The sequence below is a fragment of the Mus musculus genome, chromosome 1 (genome assembly GCF_000001635.26).
Source record: "Mus musculus strain C57BL/6J chromosome 1, GRCm38.p6 C57BL/6J".
Taxonomy (NCBI): Eukaryota; Metazoa; Chordata; class Mammalia; order Rodentia; family Muridae; genus Mus; species Mus musculus.
In genome coordinates, this window is record NC_000067.6 from 37,788,611 (window position 1) to 37,808,119 (window position 19,509).

Sequence of the window (19,509 nt, forward strand, 5' to 3'; positions counted from 1 at the left end):
TTAATTTTATATCCAGCTATTTCACCGAAGCTGTTTATCAGTTTTAGGAGTTCTCTGGTGGAATTTTTAGGGTCACTTATATATACTATCATATCATCTGCAAAAAGTGATATTTTGATTTCATCTTTTCCAATTTGTATCCCCTTGATCTCCTTTTGTTGTCGAATTGCTCTGACTAGGACTTCAAGTACTATGTTGAATAGGTATGGAGAGAGTGGGCAGCCTTGTCTAGTTCCTGATTTTAGTGGGATTGCTTCCAGCTTCTCACCATTTACTTTGATGTTGGCTACTGGTTTGCTGTAGATTGCTTTTATCATGTTTAGGTATGGGCCTTGAATTCCTGATCTTTCCAAGACTTTTATCATGAATGGGTGTTGGATCTTGTCAAATGCTTTTTCTGCATCTAACAAGATGATCATGTGGTTTTTGTCTTTGAGTTTGTTTATATAATGGATTACATTGATGGATTTTCGTATATTAAACCATCCCTGCATCCCTGGAATAAAACCTACTTGGTCAGGATGGATATTGCTTTAATGTGTTGTTGGATTCGGTTAGCGAGAATTTTATTATTTTTGCATTGATATTCATAAGGGAAATTGGTCTGAAGTTTTCTATCTTTGTTGGATCTTTCTGTGGTTTAGGTATCAGAGTAATTGTGGCTTCATAGAATGAGTTGGGTAGAGTTCCCTCTACTTCTATTTTGTGGAATAGTTTGTGCAGAACTGGAATTAGATCTTCTTTGAAGGTCTGGTAGAACTCTGCACTAAACCCATCTGGTCCTGGGCTTTTTTTGGCTGGGAGACTATTAATGACTGCTTCTATTTCTTTAGGGGATATGGGACTGTTTAGATCGTTAACTTGATCCTGATTTAACTTTGGTACCTGGTATCTGTCTAGAAATTTGTCCATTTCGTCCAGGTTTTCCAGTTTTGTTGAGTATAGCCTTTTGAAGAAGGATCTGATGGTGTTTTGGATTTCTTCAGGATCTGTTGTTATGTCTCCCTTTTCATTTCTGATTTTGTTAATTAGGATGTTGTCTCTGTGCCCTCTAGTGAGTCTAGCTAAGGATTTATCTATCTTGCTGATTTTCTCAAAGAACCAACTCCTCGTTTGGTTAATTCTTTGAATAGTTCTTCTTGTTTCCACTTGGTTGATTTCACCCCTGAGTTTGATTATTTCCTGCCGTCTACTCCTCTTGGGTGAATTGTCTTCCTTTTTTTCTAGAGATTTTAGATGTGTTGTCAAACTGCTAGTGTGTGCTCTCTCCAGTTTCTTCTTGGAGGCACTCAAAGCTATGAGTTTTCCTCTTAGAAATGCTTTCATTGTGTCCCACAGGTTTGGGTATGTTGTGGCTTCATTTTCATTAAACTCTAAAAAGTCTTTAATTTCTTTCTTTATTCCTTCCTTGACCAAGGTATCATTGAGAAGAGTGTTGTTCAGTTTCCACGTGAATGTTGGCTTTCCATTATTTATGTTGTTATTGAAGATCAGCCTTAGACCATAGTGGTCTGATAGGATGCATGGGACAATTTCAATATTTTTGTATCTGTTGAGGCCTGTTTTGTGACCAATTATACGGTCAATTTTGGAGAAGGTCCCATGAGGTGCTGAGAAGAAGGTATATCCTTTTGTTTTAGGATAAAATGTTCTGTAGATATCTGTCAGATCCATTTGTTTCATAACTTCTGTTAGTTTCACTGTGTCCCTGTTTAGTTTCTGTTTCCACGATCTGTCCATTGATGAAAGTGGTGTGTTGAAGTCTCCCACTATTATTGTGTGAGGTGCAATGTGTGCTTTGAGCTTTACTAAAGTGTCTTTAATGAATGTGGCTGCCCTTGCATTTGGAGCATAGATATTCAGAATTGAGAGTTCCTCTTGGAGGATTTTACCTTTGATGAGTATGAAGCGTCCCCCCTTTTCTTTTTTGATAACTTTGGGTTGGAAGTCGATTTTATCCAATATTAGCTACTCCAGCTTGTTTCTTCAGACCATTTGCTTGGAAAATTGTTTTCCAGCCTTTCACTTTGAGGTAGTGTCTGTCTTTTTCCCTGAGATGGGTTTCCTGTAAGCAGCAGAATGTTGGGTCCTGTTTGTGTAGCCAGTCTGTTAGTCTATGTCTTTTTATTGGGGAATTGAGTCCATTGATATTAAGAGATATTAAGGAAAAGTAATTGTTGCTTCCTTTTATTTTTGTTGTTAGAGTTGGCATTCTGTTCTTGTGGCTGTCTTCTTTTTGGTTTGTTGAGGGATTACTTTCTTGCTTTTTCTAGGGCGTGATTTCCATCCTTGTATTGGTTTTTTTCTGTTATTATCCTTTGAAGGGCTGGATTCGTGGAAAGATAATGTGTGAATTTGGTTTTGTCGTGGAATACTTTGGTTTCTCCATCTATGGTAATTGAGAGTTTGGCTGGGTATAGTAGCCTGGGCTGGCATTTGTGTTCTCTTAGTGTCTGTATAACATCTGTCCAGGCTCTTCTGGCTTTCATAGTCTCTGGTGAAAAGTCTGGTGTAATTCTGATAAGCCTGCCTTTATATGTTACTTGACCTTTCTCCCTTACTGCTTTTAATATTCTATCTTTATTTAGTGCATTTGTTGTTCTGATTATTATGTGTTGGGAGGAATTTCTTTTCTGGTCCAGTCTATTTGGAGTTCTGTAGGCTTCTTGTATATTCACGGGCATCTCTTTCTTTAGGTTTGGGAAGTTTTCTTCTATAATTTTGTTGAAGATATTTGCTGGCCCTTTAAGTTGAAAATCTTCATTCTCATCTACTCCTATTATCCGTAGGTTTGGTCTTCTCGTTGTGTCCTGCATTTCCTGGATGTTTTGACTTAGGATCTTTTTGCATTTTCTTTGATTGTTGTGCCCATGTTCTCTATGCAATCTTCTGCACCTGAGATTCTCTCTTCCATCTCTTGTATTCTGTTGCTGATGCTCGTGTCTATGGTTCCAGATTTCTTTCCTAGGGTTTCTACCTCCAGCGTTGCCTCACTTTGGGTTTTCTTTATTGTGTCTACTTCCCTTTTTAGGTCTTGTATGGTTTTGTTCAATTCCATCACCTGTTTGGTTGTGTTTTCCTGTTTTTCTTTAAGGACTTGTACCTCTTTAGCAGTGTTCTCCTGTATTTCTTTAAGTGAGTTATTAAAGTCCTTCTTGATGTCCTCTACCATCATCATGAGATATGCTTTTAAATCCGGGTCTAGCTTTTCGGTTGTGTTGTGGTGCCCAGGACTAGGTGGCGTGGGAGTGCTGCATTCTGATGACGGTGAGTGGTCTTGATTTCTGTTAGGATCCTAACAGAAATCAAGACCACTCACCGTCATCAGAATGTTTTTCTTCTTAGTGTAATGTCTGAAAGCTCATTGTAGTTCTTATTATGCTGCCTTTACTTACTATTCTAAGAGGAGTGGGTGCGTTCTATTCTTAATTCTAACTTTATTACATCTCCCTAGCCAAACAACTAAAACTATCTCTTTAAACTTTCTCCTTAAAATTATTTGAGTCAAATCAGGATTTCTTTTTTTTTTTAAAGAGCAATCAGTACTCTTTAAGAAAAAAATTTATTTATTATATGTGAGTACACTGTAGCTGTCTTCATATACACCAGAAGAGGGCATCAGATTCCATTAGAGATGGTTGTGAGCCACCATGTGGTTGCTGGGAATTGAACTCAGTCCCTCTGGAAGAGCAACCAGTGCTCTTAACCACTGAGCTATCTTTTTAGCCCCAAATAAGGAATTCTATAAAGTCGTTACTTCATCTAAACAGCATTAATTCATAAATGGTCATCTTCATGTTATCTGCAGAAAATTTGCCCAATAGGGTAGTCTGATGCCCAGGAATCATTTGTCTATGTAACAGTGACAGAAAAGGCATACTAGCATCAAGAAACAATTCTGGCACAAGGTCTCTGGGACCATGCCTCTCCAGAGTACACCCATCACAGACATTCAGATGGTGGGACATCTCCAGGAAATACTTGCTTGTTTTAGCCTTTCCTAGATGGCTTTTGTTAACACACACATATGTGTGCATGTGTACACACACAAAGAACCATGATTTCTATATAACCTGGGATTCTAGAGTAATGTGCTAAAAATGAAAGAGGCAGAGTCTATCTAGCCATACAGAAACCACTAAAAGCTGATCTGGACCTGATCTCTGGATACGAAAATAATTTCTTCTTTGATAAACACAAACTTTAATTCTAACTTAATTTTGGGATACTACTTTACTCATCTCTACTTCTAAATGTTAACATAAGTATACAAAAGCAAACCCACAGCACCGCATGAGATTCCATGCAGTGGAGAATTCTGTCTGTGAATACAGGAGGTCAAAATCCACTTCAACGTGGGGTCAGAGCAACATAACAAGACCTCACTTCCAGAAATCCACATTTCTGAGCAAAATATGCTGGAAAGTACATTAAGGAAGAAATCTGAAACAAAAAAATAACACATAGAAAAATATGCACATTTGAAAAATAATTGAATAGTACTTCTAGAAAGAAACATAGTATCTGTAGTGAAAACCATAACAAAGACACCAAGAACAGAGGAAAAGGGACTGGTGATGTGGAAGATGGGGCACAGAACATGAAAAAGCACACATTATGACAGAACCAATAGAGAAGGGAAATGAGGCAAGATAACACAAGAGTTGAGGGTATAGGAGGGTAACTTGAAAGCTGTAATATTCAAGAATATCTAAAACATTTCCAGAACTAATAAAAGGTACAAGTAACTCTGAATGAAACAGGGAGATAGACCCACAATACCAAAGCCAGAGGAAACAATTCCCACATATGGCAGTAGAACTTAAGCAATGAGAAAGACAAGACCATAATAGGAATGGTGACAGAGGCAGACACTCGAGGAGAGACACTGGAATGAAAACAGACCTACCAACAAGGACAAGGGCCACTGTCTCAAATATTTGTTTCTATTTTTATTTGTGTGTACATGTGTGTATGTGTAAACTTTGGGCATGCAGATACCCCTGGAAGCCAGAAGAAATTATCAAATCCCTTGGAGATGATATTACAGGCAGTTGTGAGCTGTCAGACGTGGGTAGGCGAACTGAGCTCAGGTCCTCTGCAAAGGCAGTATGCATTCTTCACCACTGAGTCATTTTTCCAACTCCTATCAGGTTATTTTTAAAGTTATAAAGGGAAATATTCTCAGTCCAGAATTCTATGTTCAGCTAAACTAATTCTCAAGGCTAAGGGTATATTAGTCATTTTCAAAGAGATGGAAAATATGAACATACTGGTTTCTGCAGGAAGGAAGGTTAGAAAAGGAAACTGAGTAAGGAAGAAACAACACAAGAAGTAAGAGAACAAAGGCTTTATATGCCTCTAGGTATATAAACACAGCACTGATCACAAGAACAACAATAATTATGTACTGAAGCATGTAAAAACTGTGAAACTAAAATAGTGCATGGTAAGGTTGTGAAATGTCGGGGAGGTGTGACAGAGAAAGCACAAGTGTGTGCTAGTGAGCAGGGTGTGGTGCTTACTAGTCAAATATTGTTAGGGAGTTGGTGATGTCAACAATTACTTTAACATTTAAAGGAAAAGATGTACAATGTGTAACTTCATATCTATAAGCAGTGGCAGCCAGAAATTTATAAGGAAAATAAATATGTAGAATGGAAAAATAGAAAGAAAGAAAATGATCATGATGAATAGAAAGGATGAATCAAATGACAATGAAGCTATGTGTAGCTGCAACATGACAACTTATTAGTGAACAGAAAGGTACTACACATTTTTAAATCAGTTAAACTGGATTGGTGACCTGGGATTTAGGTACTTAAGAGGCAGAAAGATCATGTCTTGTCTGCACAATTTCACGGCTCTCTCAAAAAGTGAGAGGTCTAGAAAATGAACCAATGGGAGAGGGTTTGTTTAGGCTCAATCATTGGCAACACACACAAAAGGAAATTCAAGGCTATGTAGGGAGTTTAAGGCAAGCATGTGCACATCGAAACTGTCTTGGAAAATAAAGCTAACAAGTGAATGAAAATATAACATGCCAGGTGTAAAAATTTCATAAAAAACTATGTCCACAACCAGAATGAGCATCAATCATTGTAAGCAGATGTAACATTGCAGAGAGGGCAGTGCCAGAAGACAATGAGCAGAACATGCAGGGCCTACTCTGGCTGCATCTATGTTGTACAGATAACAGCTTTCAGTGCACACCTGACCCAGTGTGCTATCTTACATTGCAACAGCCTCAATATGAGTTAGTTACTCCATTCAAATACCAAGGAGTAACTACTTCTTCTTCTTCTTCTTCTTCTTCTTCTTCTTCTTCTTCTTCTTCTTCTTCTTCTTCTTCTTCTTCTTCTTCTTCTTCTTTTTCTTCTCTCTCTCTCTCTCTCTCTCTCCCTCTCTCCCTCTCTCCCTCTCTCCCTCCCTCCCTCCCTCCCTCCCTCCCTCCCTCCCTCCCTTCCTCTCTCCCCCTTCCCCCTGTGTGTGTGTGTGTGTGTGTGTGTGTGTGTGTGTGTGTGTGTGCGTGTGCCAGAGGCCAACATCAAGTGTATTTCTTAGTCACTTTCCATGTCACTGAGCCTGGAGCTCACCAAGTCAGCTAAATTGATTGACCAATGAACTCCAAGGATCATGCCAATGAATAATGACACTAGAAAATATACCAAATTATATCAGAAAGACCAGACTCCTAAGGGAAAATATCCAGAGCTTTCATAATCTGTAGAATAGTATCAAGTGACCCACACATTTGCACTTTCAATTCCAGAATCTTAGAGAAAAGGCAAGGGAGAAAAACTATCAATCAAAGTAAATGGAACCTTATCTGAGACAGACATTAGAAGAAGCCCTCCAAGAGCAAACACTAGCAGGTCCTCTGCCTTGAAGTACCTTTTCATGAGTTTTGTCCAGGAAAACTGTCATAGCAAAGGACTCCTTCTCTGTCCCTGGCCTGTATCTGAATCCTGCCCTGGACTCCTGTCTCTATCTCTGACCTGTATCCAGATCTTGTCATGAGCAGCTCTGCCCCTGTGGGCTCAGAAGGTGTCTTATCTGGTCACAGAAAAGCTCTTCTTGTGCCTGTGTCAGGTCTTTACCTCCATCTTAGGACAGCCTTTCTAAACTCTACAGTGTTTTAAACTCTTTTTGGACATTTTATAACCCATGTACATAAATATGCACAGAACTAACTACTGATAGTAAATAAGAAAGATATAAAAGAACCTGTAGTTGCCAACAGCTAGCCATAAGGCAAAATTAGTATTTCTGGGCAAACAGAAACTAATAAAACCAACTTAAGTTGTTATTCAATTAATTGTGACATTGTAAAGACACAAATGTTCTCATCTGTTTTTACCACATAACACACTCATGACATACAAAAATAGCAATGATACAAAAACAGAATCCAAGGAAGAAAAGACAGGGAAAATATCCAGAGCCTCCATAATCTGTGGGTAGCATCCAGTGAGCCACACATTCACACTGTTAATTCCAGACCTTAGAGGAAAGGCGAGGGAGAAAACTACTTGAGTAAACAATGGCAAAAGAAATTCTCAATTTGATGAAACCAAGCAAGTGTGATTTATCAAATAAAATAATTATAAAGATATACTGCATAATTAAATTAATTCAATGAAATGGACAAATTACTAAATGGCACAAAGTATTAAAATGAACACAAGACAATTAGAATAGGCCTATAACAAAGAATCTGACTAGCAATTTAAAAACTTTCCAGCAAAACCAGGTTCAGATGGCTTTAGATTTCAATTCTACCAAGCCTTTAAAGAATTGGCAGCAAATATGTACAAGCTCTTATAAAGACTAGAAGCAGAAGGAACAGTTCCAAGTTATTGTATGAAGTTGGTGTCACATAGATCCTATAACTACCACTTGGATCTTATAACAAACATATAGGTTGTTATAAAGAAAAACTTCAACAAAATTTACTAGAAAACCAAATCTAGCAGTAAAAAAAAAAGAGAGAATAATAATTATACATAATGAGCAAGTAGGAGTTATCTTAGGGGTGCAAAATTATACTGAATACTATGTATAAAATTTAACCCAACATGGATCAAAGACATGAAAGAAAGTGGAGTAGCTAGTTGTAATAGCTAATAAGCACATTGCTTTTGTTTTAGGGTGACGAAAATGTTCAAAAGTGTCCGTAACAATCAATATTCCAAAGACCAGTGAATATACTTTAAATAGGAGAACTGTATGACAGGAATAATTCTCAATAAAAGGTATTAGAAAAAGCAGTAACTTGAAAATGTGTAACCCTGGAGTGGCGGTACATGCCTATAATCTGGGAGACACATCATGAGTTCACGATCAGCCTGAGCTATACACTGACATCCTATCGCAAAGGGGGGGGGGTGGTCAGTAATACTCTGTAGCCGAAGATACCACATACTTAGGTCACATGAAGAAATGAAACTGCAGCTGACCTGGGAGCAATCATATTACTGGAAGGTGCTGTGCGGGCTGCTGGGTAGGGGAAGAGTCATCGACAGCCTTACCCAGGATTAATACTGTGAGCTAAAATAACAACTGGCATGGCAAGATACACCATGGATGCAGAGTGGTATGAATGCTTTGAAGATAACCACCTGTTTTCTTATCAGATTTAAGGTCTACCCCACGTGAGGAAACGTATGCCCCGTACTGAAAATCTGGACAAGAACTTATGGCTAGGGCGGCCACAGGTCCTAGGAGTGAGCCTGCTATTATTTTGGTTCTTATCAAAACAGTAAGTGTCTTTGTCTTTGGTGGAAGTAAAGAAGAAACATCACTTGATCAAAGTACAGAGATGAGTGTCAGGAATGCTCAGCCATAGACAGTCTGCATAGACCACTCCCTCAGAGGAGAGGGGATGATATACACTTATCCACTTACATATATTTTTAGGATAACTTTTGTCTTTAAATTGACATAATATTTGTTGGAATATTATATATTTACACAGCATGCAATGATCAAACCAGGTTATCAACAGTTGTACCTCCTTGGTTATCACTTGCTGATATCAAACAGCAGCCATTCACTGCTGTACTAACCTAGAATACTAAGGGTATTATAAACATTTGCCCTCCCCTGAGTGTACTTTGGTAACAATTACCCACCTTTTCTCTATCCTTCCCTTCTCCTATCTGTCTCACGCTCTATAGAACTTTAAATGAAAATGTAGGAACACGTCTTCCAGGTCATAGGACACTAAAGAATTACTTAAAGAAAACATAAGATCAAAAGTAATATGGGAAAAGATTCATAATAATTCTAAGTGCACCTGCGTTTAATATCTCTTCATCTTGTAAATAAATGAAAAGACAAGTTAACAGTTAAATCTTTAAAAGGGTTGTGATCAAGAATATTATAGAGAATTCCTACCACTTAATAAAAAATATACAGCTGGGTAGTGGTGGCAACGCCTTTAATCCCAGCACTTGAGGGGCAAAGGCAGGCAGATCTCTGTGAGTTCGAGGTCACCCTGGTCTACAGAGTGAGTTCCAGGACAGCCAAGGCTACATTAAAACAAACAAACAAACAAACAAAACCCTGTCTTTAAAAACCAACCAAACAAACAATTGAATAGAAAAAAATTATACAAATTTAAGAAAAAAAGCCATTCCAAGGGCTGGAGAGACTGCACAGTGGCTGAAAGCACTTCCTGCTCTTGCAGAGGACCAGGGTTTGGATCCTAGCATCTACTTGGCTGTACACAATCATCTGTAATTTGTTCCAGAGAATCTGATGTCCTCTTCTGGCCTCCATGGGACCCATGTACACATACATCTGGGCAAACGCTCATGCACACAAAATTTAAAAAAAAATTTTTTTTTTTACTTTATCCAAAAGAAATGTAAGAGAAAATCCATCTAAGAGGTGTTGTGGATTTGGTCTAATTATTGCATTATATTATTTGGGTTACCAAAATTTCACGAGAATCCAAGAATCTGTTTGTAAGATGCTGAGGGTCCATGCCCCTAGTTGGTTCTGAATGGTATATAAAGTTGCCAGCAGCCAATGGCTGGGCAGAGAGACAGAGGTGGGACTTTAGGATCTGCAGGCAAGGGGTGTTGTACTGGCTGGTTTTGTGTGTCAACTTGACACAGCTGGAGTTATCACAGAGAAAGGAGCTTCAGTTGAGGAAATGCCTCCATGAGATCCAACTGTAAGGCATTTTCTCAACTAGTGATCAAGTGGGGCGGTCCCCTTGTGGGTGGGACCATCTCAGGGCTGGTAGTCTTGGGTTCTATAAGAGAGCAGGCTGAGGAAGCCAGGTGAAGCAAGCCAGTAAAAAACATCCCTCCATGGCCTCTGTATCAGCTCCTGCTTCCTGACCTGCTTGAGTTCCAGTCCTGACTTCCTTGGTGATAAACAGCAGTATGGAAGTGTAAGCCAAATAAACCCTTTCCTCCCCATCTTGCTTCTTGGTCATGGTGTTTGTGCAGGAATAGAAACCCTGACTAAGACAGGGACCAAGGGAGAAAGAAGAATTTCCATGCCAGGAAAGGACTAAGATTCAGGCTTGAGAGCTGCAGAAGACAAAGAGCATACTAATCATGTAAGAGCCAGTGGTAAGCGGCCCCAGCTCTCCCCCACCCCCCTAACTGGGTCTAGGGTAACAAAGACAGAATATAGGTTTTAGTAAGTAATAACTCAGGAGTATTGGAGGGGAGGCATTAGCAACGTGGAAGTTTGGGAGTGGTCCAACCATTGAGCCTTTTAAGGCATATTAAAATAGAAGGTTCTCTCTCTCTCTCTCTCTCTCTCTCTCCCTCTCTCTCTCTCTCTCTCTCTCTCTCTCTCTCTCTCTCTCTCTCTCTCTCTCTGTGTGTGTGTGTGTGTGTGTTTCATTTGAGAATCCAGAACATTGGGGCACGCTGCCACCACAACCATCACCAGGATGATTTAGAGAAGTGTTAATTACCAACAGCAAGAGAAACCTTAAGTGGTCAATAAACACTGAACCCTGTAACTTGTGTCTTCATCAGGTATGTGCCACCTGCTGTTGACAAAATGTGAATCAGGCAAGTGTCAGCCAGTCTCTGCCAGAAACCCTCAGCTTCCTGCTATTGGGCTTTTAGTACTGGTTTTGCTCTTGCTGAAGGAAAAACCTCAAGAGGTCTCACATGTCCATCAAAGATATTCTTAGAACACAGTGGTTTTGGCACAGAGGACGCTCATCCTAGAAAGGGCTTTGTTAACAATGTATGGAAGGAAGACTTTCAAATTAATTTCTGATGCACAGTTGCTTCTGAGAGGTCGTGTAATTTTCGTGGGGTTTGAGGACACTTTGTTTTGGTAAAAGATTCAGTTGTCGTTTTTAAAAAGCAGCATTAAAGACGTTCAGTTTCACTTGTAATCTAGGAAACATAGAACCCAACTGTGGAAAAATTAAGGCTCATAATACAGAATATAGTATTTAAGCAAATCATAACCCATGGTTTCTGGCAAGAGTAAACTTTTAGAAAGCAATTTGATAAACTAAGCGAAATTGTGTGTCTTAGACTAGGCACTCGCTTCCAAGCATAAGCCTAAGAAAACAGAGCCAAGAGAAATAAAAAGAATGTTTGTTACACAGCCCTTCACTACAGAAAGGGGGGAAAATTAAATTCCCCTTAATGTGGGGATAATTTAAGCAAGACAACATTGATACAATGAATATATGCCGCTGTCTGATGGATGTGTGTAACGAATCAGATGAAGCTTTAACGTTGTTGCAAACACATAATTAGTATATTTTATTACTTAAATAAAATTATTTGTCATGCCAGGGATGAATTCAGGCCTTCAGATGTTCTAGGCTTGATACCAAACCAAACCTCCAGCCCTAACAAATACAGACTTGATGACAAGGACTGGAGAGATGACTCAGCAATTAAGAGAACATACTGCATTGTCAAACAGAAGTTTGATTCACAGAAACCAAGTCAGGCTGCTAACAACCATATGTAACTCCAGTTCCAGGAGATCCAACACCATGGGCACTGGACTCACATGCACAAGCCCCCTCCCTCTCCCTCTTTCTCACACATGCACATGCATACATACATACATACATACATACATACATACATACAACTAAAAATAAAAATAGAGCCACATGGTGGGCCTAGAGAGATGGCTCAGCAGTTAAGAGCACTGGCTGCTCTTTCAGAGGTCCTGAGTTCAATTCCCAGCAACCACACCATTTTTAATAGGATCTGATGCCTTCTTCTGGTGCGTCTGAAAACAGCAACAGTGTACTAATATACATAAAATAAATAAAGTCTTTTTAAAAATAAAAATAAAATCTTAAAACACACACACACAAACACACACAACACACAGTACACACACACACACACACACACACACACACACCACTACTACACTGGCAGGTGACACACACACACACATTGCAAACCTGACTTGAAAATAGAAAGCATTAACTATCATGGATAGGTAAGAGATGCACAGACAGAGTATGAGCTCGTGAGAAACAGCTAGAATAATGTCAAAGTTACACATACCCAGTATGTGTGTGAGAAGCTATAGCTTAATGTTTGCTTTCTTTTAATTTATCTTATTTTTATTTTGTGTGTGTGCGTGTGTGTGTGTGTACCACATGGGTGCTGGCATCTGTGGAGGCCACGAGGGGAAGCCATTCTCCTGGAGCTGCAATGACAGGTGGTAGGAGCCACCCCATGTGGCTCCTGGGAATGGAACTCGGGTCTTCTGGAAGATCAGCAAGAGCTCTTAACCACTGAGACACATTACTCCCGACTCTGATGATATGTTTCCTTAAACAAAGCTATATGAAACAAATGTGGAAACATGCTAATGTTCTTATAGCTGTAGGATAAAAATAGATCTGTTTTATTATTTTTTAAAAATTTGGGTCCCCCCCCCCGAACAGTTCCCAACTAAGAAATAAAAAGCTGATAATTTTTCTGGTTGTGGGTACCTGAGAACCAAGGTGGATAGAAGAGTACTTAAGGGGCTCTAACTTACAGTCCATTTATATAATTCAACTGATTGACATTATGTTGAGCCAAGCCAAGCTCACTTAGTATGACACGTGAGACACTGTAAGCACATTTCTGCAAACTTACTTGCTCAACCTCTCTGTTAAGGGCATCAACTTTTTCCTTTAATCTGTTGCCCTCTGCTTCAGCAGTGATAAGTTCCAGTTTGAGGGTGTTGTTTTCTGCCTCTGTCTGGCGGGCCTTATTTTCCCAGTTTTCAGCATCTTCATTGGCTTTTCGGAGTTGTTCCATTATTTGCCGGTTCTCAGATTCCTAAAAAGCAAATCTTGTGTATTACTTTAAAACTTTAAAAGTATTTAACATAAAGTGCTTTTGGAACACTGCTATCTAGGCCACTGGGAAATCACTGGTACATAACCCTGAAGAAATCCTACTAACCCCTTAGCCTAGAAAGATGGTCAACCTGTAAGGAACATAAAGAAGAATGCCCCAACCTGCGTCCATCAGTTCCTCACTCAGCAGATTACTCTTTTTTTTTTAATTTATTTTTTAATTAGGTATTTTCTTTATTTACATTTCAAATGCTATCCCAAAAGTCCCCCCAGACCCCCACCCATTCCCACTTCTTGGCGCTGGCGTTCCCCCGTACTGAGGCATATAAAGTTTGTAAGACCAAGGGGCCTCTCTTCCCAATGATGGCTGACTAGGCCATCTTCTGCTACATATGCAGCTAGAGACATGAGCTCCGGGGGTACTGGTTAGTTCATATTGTTGTTCCATCTATAGGGTTGCAGACCCCTTTAGCTCCTTGGGTACTTTCTCTAGAGGACCTGGACAAACACATGCTGTGTTTCTTCTAAGGGAATCTTTTCCTCCATGACTGTTTACTGACCCCTGCTGGCCTCAGCTGCCAACCTTCTCACTACCACTCCCTTGTTCCCAACCATCTGATATACTGGCCACAGAATTTCTATATGACCCTTTCACATCTTAAGGGTCAATATCTAATAAGATTTATTTATATTATTTTTAACTGCTCTCTCTCTCTCTGTGTGTGTGTGTGTGTGTGTGTGTGTATTCACATTGAGAGCTGGTGCCCTTGGAGACCAGAGATTTTGGGTTCCCAGGAGCTGACTTTAGTTCTGAACACTGAACTTGGGTCCTCTGGAAGAGTGCTCTTTAACACTAAGCCATGTCTCCTGTCTCTGAGCCATAATTTTCTTGGTCACAGACTTTAATTTTTTTTGAACTTTTTACTATTTTGTCAGAAATTGCTCAAAAGTATTGTTCAAAAATACCAAATGTATGCTAATAATATACACTCATGTATAAGTTGTACATATAATACAGAGCCAGGTTATCTCTGGCAATACTAGGATTGAATCCAGAACCGTGCACATACTAGGCAAGTACTTTTACCACTGAGCTGTATCTACCACCTGCAGGAATCAGAGTTTTTGTTTATTTGGTTGGTTGGTTTGTTTTTAGAGATAGGGTTTCTCTGTGTAGCTCTGGCTGTCCTGAAACTCACTTTGTAGACCAGGCTGGCCTTGAACTCAGAAATCTGCCTGCCTCTGCCTCCCGAGTGCTGGGATTAAAGGTGTGCGCCACCACACCCAGCTGGAATCAGATTTTTTTTTATTACATATTTTCCTCAATTACATTTCCAATGCTATCCCAAAAGTCCCCCATACCCTCCCCCCACTTCCCTACCCACTCAAGATTTTTTTAATCTTCAATGTGATCCCATAAATAAATTAGTTGAAGTAGGACCTGCTTTCTACAGGGAAAATCAGTTCCATAAATAATATACTATGCTGAATAACCATTGCTATCTTATCTTAGGGACTGGCGAGATGGCTCATCCTGCTCCTGTAAAAACCCGAGTTTGTTTCCCAGCAACCATGTTGGACAACTTACAACTTTCTGAACCTTTGGTTTGAGGGGCATCTAGCCTCTGCAGGCATCCACACTCACACGCAGATAGACACACAGATTCACATAGAATACACATGCATAGAGAGAAAGAAAGCCTCAGTACTGTGGTCTGCCTAGCCTGCTCTTTAAATGTCAGTTATTATCTCACTAATGTCAGGAATGCTCTCCTTCCTGGAAACAGTAAATTTCTCTATCAGAAATCCTGAGCTAATAAAATAATCAAAGAATGAATATGCCACCCTTTCTAATCAAATGTATGTTCCCCTGGACTCAGAAGTTCCAAAGCTCCTGAAGGTGACAGGTACAATCTAGGAGTCCTAAGAATGGCTTACCTCACCAAGCCCTTGAAAATGTTGTTTATGTACACTATGAACAAATGTTCAAAATATGTTTGTATGCAGATATTAAATGATATGCTAAATCACATACACAGATTATGGAAGTAAAGTTCCCATAGACACTTTGAGTCTCATGTAGGTAACACCACACCTATGATACTGATCTATTACACTATTTTAGACATTTTACCGAAGTACATCTCTATGTACTTAATACACAGCACTAAGTGCAGCTCTATATTCAGACAAACTGTATTATTACAGAGCAGATACATACATCCACATTCAGAAATCTCTGAAGTCACACACACACACACACACACACACACACACACACACACACCTTATATCAAATAGTGGCTAAAGAGATGTGCAAATGACTGTAGTCTACTGGTTCTTAGAAACAGATGTTCTAAAATTAGTGAGATCCATTCTGCCCTGTCAAACAATCAGGAAAAGCCACTTTAGTCAGTATGTAACAGAAAACTCAGGATTTTATGCCCATTGTTCTTTGATTAGAGAGAATCTACTTACCTAGGATGTTTACTCTAAATTTAGCAAACTGAAAGAAAACATGTTCTAGTGTCATCTTCTAGGACACTGGTGATTCTAAATGTAAATGGTTAATCTGCACAGTCAAAACTGTAATATCTGATTAAATAAAGACTTGATCTACAAATCTGGTGAGTGTAACAGATCATTAAATTAGGTCTTACCAACACTTGTATCATGAGCAAAGGAAAAACTGTCTCTGTGTACCTCAGACTTTAATATGTTCTTCAACTTGTTAACCTCCAGATTCGTGTCCTGGACCTTCTGCTTTATGTCACTGAGTTCGTTATGAGTATCATTCAGTTTTTTGGACAGTGCCTATCAAAAAAAGATAGCTAGATTTGACTATAATAAATAAGCAATTCCTATATGTGAAAACATCTAAATTGCAAATATTTGAATCAGATGATTATACAAAATTAATATAACAATGATATCAAAATCTATGTAAAAGTGGTTTTTAAAAATCCCAAAATAAAACAGGCAACGGGCCCAGACAGACAAGTCATGATGAGGAAGCATAAGTTGATAGCACTAAATCAAACTTTACAGTAACCAAAAATATGCTAATTGAGACAACAGGATAGTATTTTGGCTACTATGTTAATGTTAATGAATAATTAAAGCTTCAACTGTGGTAAGGAGTGGGAATGTCCACGTAATGTTTACTGTAAATGAGACTTTTCATAGGGCACCTATGAGCCATTCTCATAGGGATGCTCTGAGCATTTCCAGATGCTCCTAAGACAAGAAAGACATTATCTATGTCTGAAATATAAAACATTCTATTCACAATGTTTAAATTGCAATTGCTATGAAATCAGTAAAAATACACATGTGACATAACAGTCACTGGATGGTAAAGACATCAAGAGATTTTTTTTTCCTTTCCTTCAAAAAAAGTTCTATAATGAACTTATATTTCTGTTAGAAGGCATAGTATTAAGGATAAAACTTTCTAAGGTTTCCATTTTCCAAAATTTCTACAGTGTTCTTTCTTAGCCTTTGGTTTGCATAGAGACCTGTGTTATATGGCCTAAGAGAAGAAGAAAACTACCCTGGAACACATGCAAACTCTTAGGATGCTGGTTTTCTTCTGGTGGCAATCAAGAGCATGCAGTTTAAGGAGGCAGAGAAATTTCTATCGTGGTAAGCTGGAGAGTGGTATCCTGGACACTATAGTAAATGCTTCACTTACCATCCATTTTACAGATTATGCCACTCTTGGAATTTAAAAGCATGGTAATACAGCCTAGCAGTGAGAGTCAGCCCCATGTGAATCTTAGATAACTGGCTCTATTGCCTCCTCACACAGAAAAAGCATCAGGTTTTTACTCTACCTACATTTTAAAAGTGTACATAAAAGCAGTGTGGTGGCTTAAATGAGAGTGGCCCAACAGGCTCACGTGATTGAAGGTTTGGGAATGCTTAGGAGGTGTGGCCTTGTTGGAGTGTTGTGGCCTTGGAGGAGGTGTGTCAGTGGGATGAGTTTTTAGGTTTCCAATGCCCAGGCCAGGCCCGATCTCTTTTTTCTCTGCCTGCTACCTGTGGGTGAGGATATAAGCTCTTAGCTACTGCTCCAGGAGCATGCCTGCCTGCCTGCCTGCCTGCCACTACACTCTGCAATGATGACCATGAACTAATCCTCTGAAACTATCAGCAAGGCCCCAGTTAAATAACTGTTTTTATATGTTGCCTTGGCCATGATGTATCATCAGAACAATAGAACATTAACTAATAGAATTAAAATGTTGAATTGAATGAAATAGACAGAAGTACATGTTAAATGTCAATAATAGCTGTTAACTCAAGTATCCCAGAATGACCTCAAAGTGACCTATAGCCAAGAATAACCCTGGGCTTCTGGTTCTCTGGCTTCTATCTCCTGAGGGCTGGGACTAAGGTCCCCCAGTCCCACACCTGGTTTTATATGGTTGTGGGTGTCAAACTCGGGGTTCATGCCTAACAAGCACATTCTAACTGAGATAAGTCACCAGCTTCTTTCAGTTTCTATTTTTCAAGAAACAGAATGTTTTAATGTTCAAATTTTATATAGTTTTGTTAGAACTGAAGACTGTCAGCTTGAAATATATTGGGTTACAGACTAAAATTTAGAATTTACCTAAAAAATATTATAGTGCTAAAAAGGTCCAAAAATGTCCCATATTCCACACATATTAAAACACAGTAGTAGTACATGGTCCATCATAATATGCTCCTGCTTTAAATTTTTTCGTAGCTCTAATCCGTGTCTGTTTATTCAAATACCCTTTGAGACAGAAGCTTCTCTAAGGTTTAAACAAATCCATTCTTTTACATTCCTTTCTCCTTAGTATCCAATACTTTATGACAGAGATACTCATCTAGAAATTATATGGCAATCTGTTATGAAAGTAAAAAACAAGAGTGTGGAGAGTTGCAGTGTCTGAGATTTTCTACAAAATTAAATGAGGGCTCTGCTCAGAAGAAATCATTTTTTTCTTTGAGAAAAAGATTCTGGGAACAGGAAGTATACCTGGTTTTCTTGTTTGACTTTGGCAAACTGTTCTTGAAGATTGTCATTCTCATGAGCCAAGATATCTCTCTCCCTGGCAATCTGACCCAGCTCATCATTTGTCTCGTCCAACTGCCGGCGCATCCTGGAAATATCTTGTTCGCACATAATGAGGGCTTCAGTAGACTGTCTATTCCACAAATCAAACAGCACATAAGAAGAGATAGTTTACTGAAATAGAATAACACATTCCCACAGGACAGAAGATGGACAGTCAGACTGAAAACTAACTGAAGAGGTTTAAGATGTTCACATTTAAAGACACTTCCATCTCTGGCAGTTGCATACTTCAGTATGGAAGGTCTAAATAGACACAAGCCAGTGAGTGGGCCACTGCATCTCCAACTTCCAACACGTATAGCAAGTTCACCACAGCCATTAAGGCTGACTCTCCCCTTCCGAGTCCTCTTACTCCGTGCCTTTAAAAGTTGGTTTTCAGAACCCAGTTCTTCTCCTTCTAGCCCTACTTTTCAGAGTGATCCCTGTCATGTCCACAACTCCAGAAAGAGTTTTAATTCTTAACTCAACAGAGATTTAAAATATAGGAGACATGCCCTCCTGTGTCTGAGAGTGGCTCCAGAGAGAACTAAGTGATGGGGGAGGACCCACTCTCAAAATGGGCAACACCTTCCAGCTGGCTTTCCAAGGGGAAGCAGTGTCACATGAAGGGCAGTCAGTGCAGCACACTGCCTGTCTCCCTCCTGAGTGTGCACTCATGCCTGCTGCCTCGCTCCTCTGCTACCACACTTGTTTCTTTGGCCCTCCTACTAACACAATCTGAGCATCACTGGCTCGACGGGGAGCTCCAGACCTCCAGTGCCACACAGCAGAGGCATCCAGGTTCTTGGGGCGAATAGCTACCAAGTTCTATGCCCTTTTGGACCACCACTGCTGGAATACCTAGCTCCTAGCATAGGAGGCAATTCCTTTTTACTCTACATATACATTCTATTGGTTGTGCTCCTCTAAAGAACCCTGCCTAATAAAGGGTTGGGGGCTAGGAGTAGGGTAAAAAAAAACAGAACTTAGCATACATTTTTTAATGAGTTTGGTGAACCTAATGCTGGTTATTTCTATGTTGGATTATTTACATCAGGGAAAGATCAATACTTTGTCCAATTGCAAAAGATGCTTATTCTGGACA

General features: G+C 39.4%; 1 protein-coding gene across 21 annotated transcripts in view; it reads right to left on the reverse strand.

The window, feature by feature from the left end:
• Window positions 1-19,509, reverse strand: part of Tsga10 (testis specific 10) — a 111,857-nt gene that overhangs the window by 34,041 nt on the left and 58,307 nt on the right. For 15 of the 21 annotated variants that reach the window (XR_865225.2, XM_006495822.3, NM_207228.3 and 12 more), the window contains 3 exons: window positions 18,327-18,495; window positions 16,019-16,129; window positions 13,110-13,295 (listed from right to left, as the gene is read on the reverse strand). Coding sequence is in view for 17 of the 21 variants with exons in the window: in XM_006495822.3 (XP_006495885.1) it covers window positions 13,110-13,295; window positions 16,019-16,129; window positions 18,327-18,495 (466 nt within the window). In the remaining 4 variants the exon portion in view is untranslated. The other 6 variants (XM_030252668.1, XM_011238463.3, XR_001783692.2 and 3 more) reach the window with 4 other exon arrangements.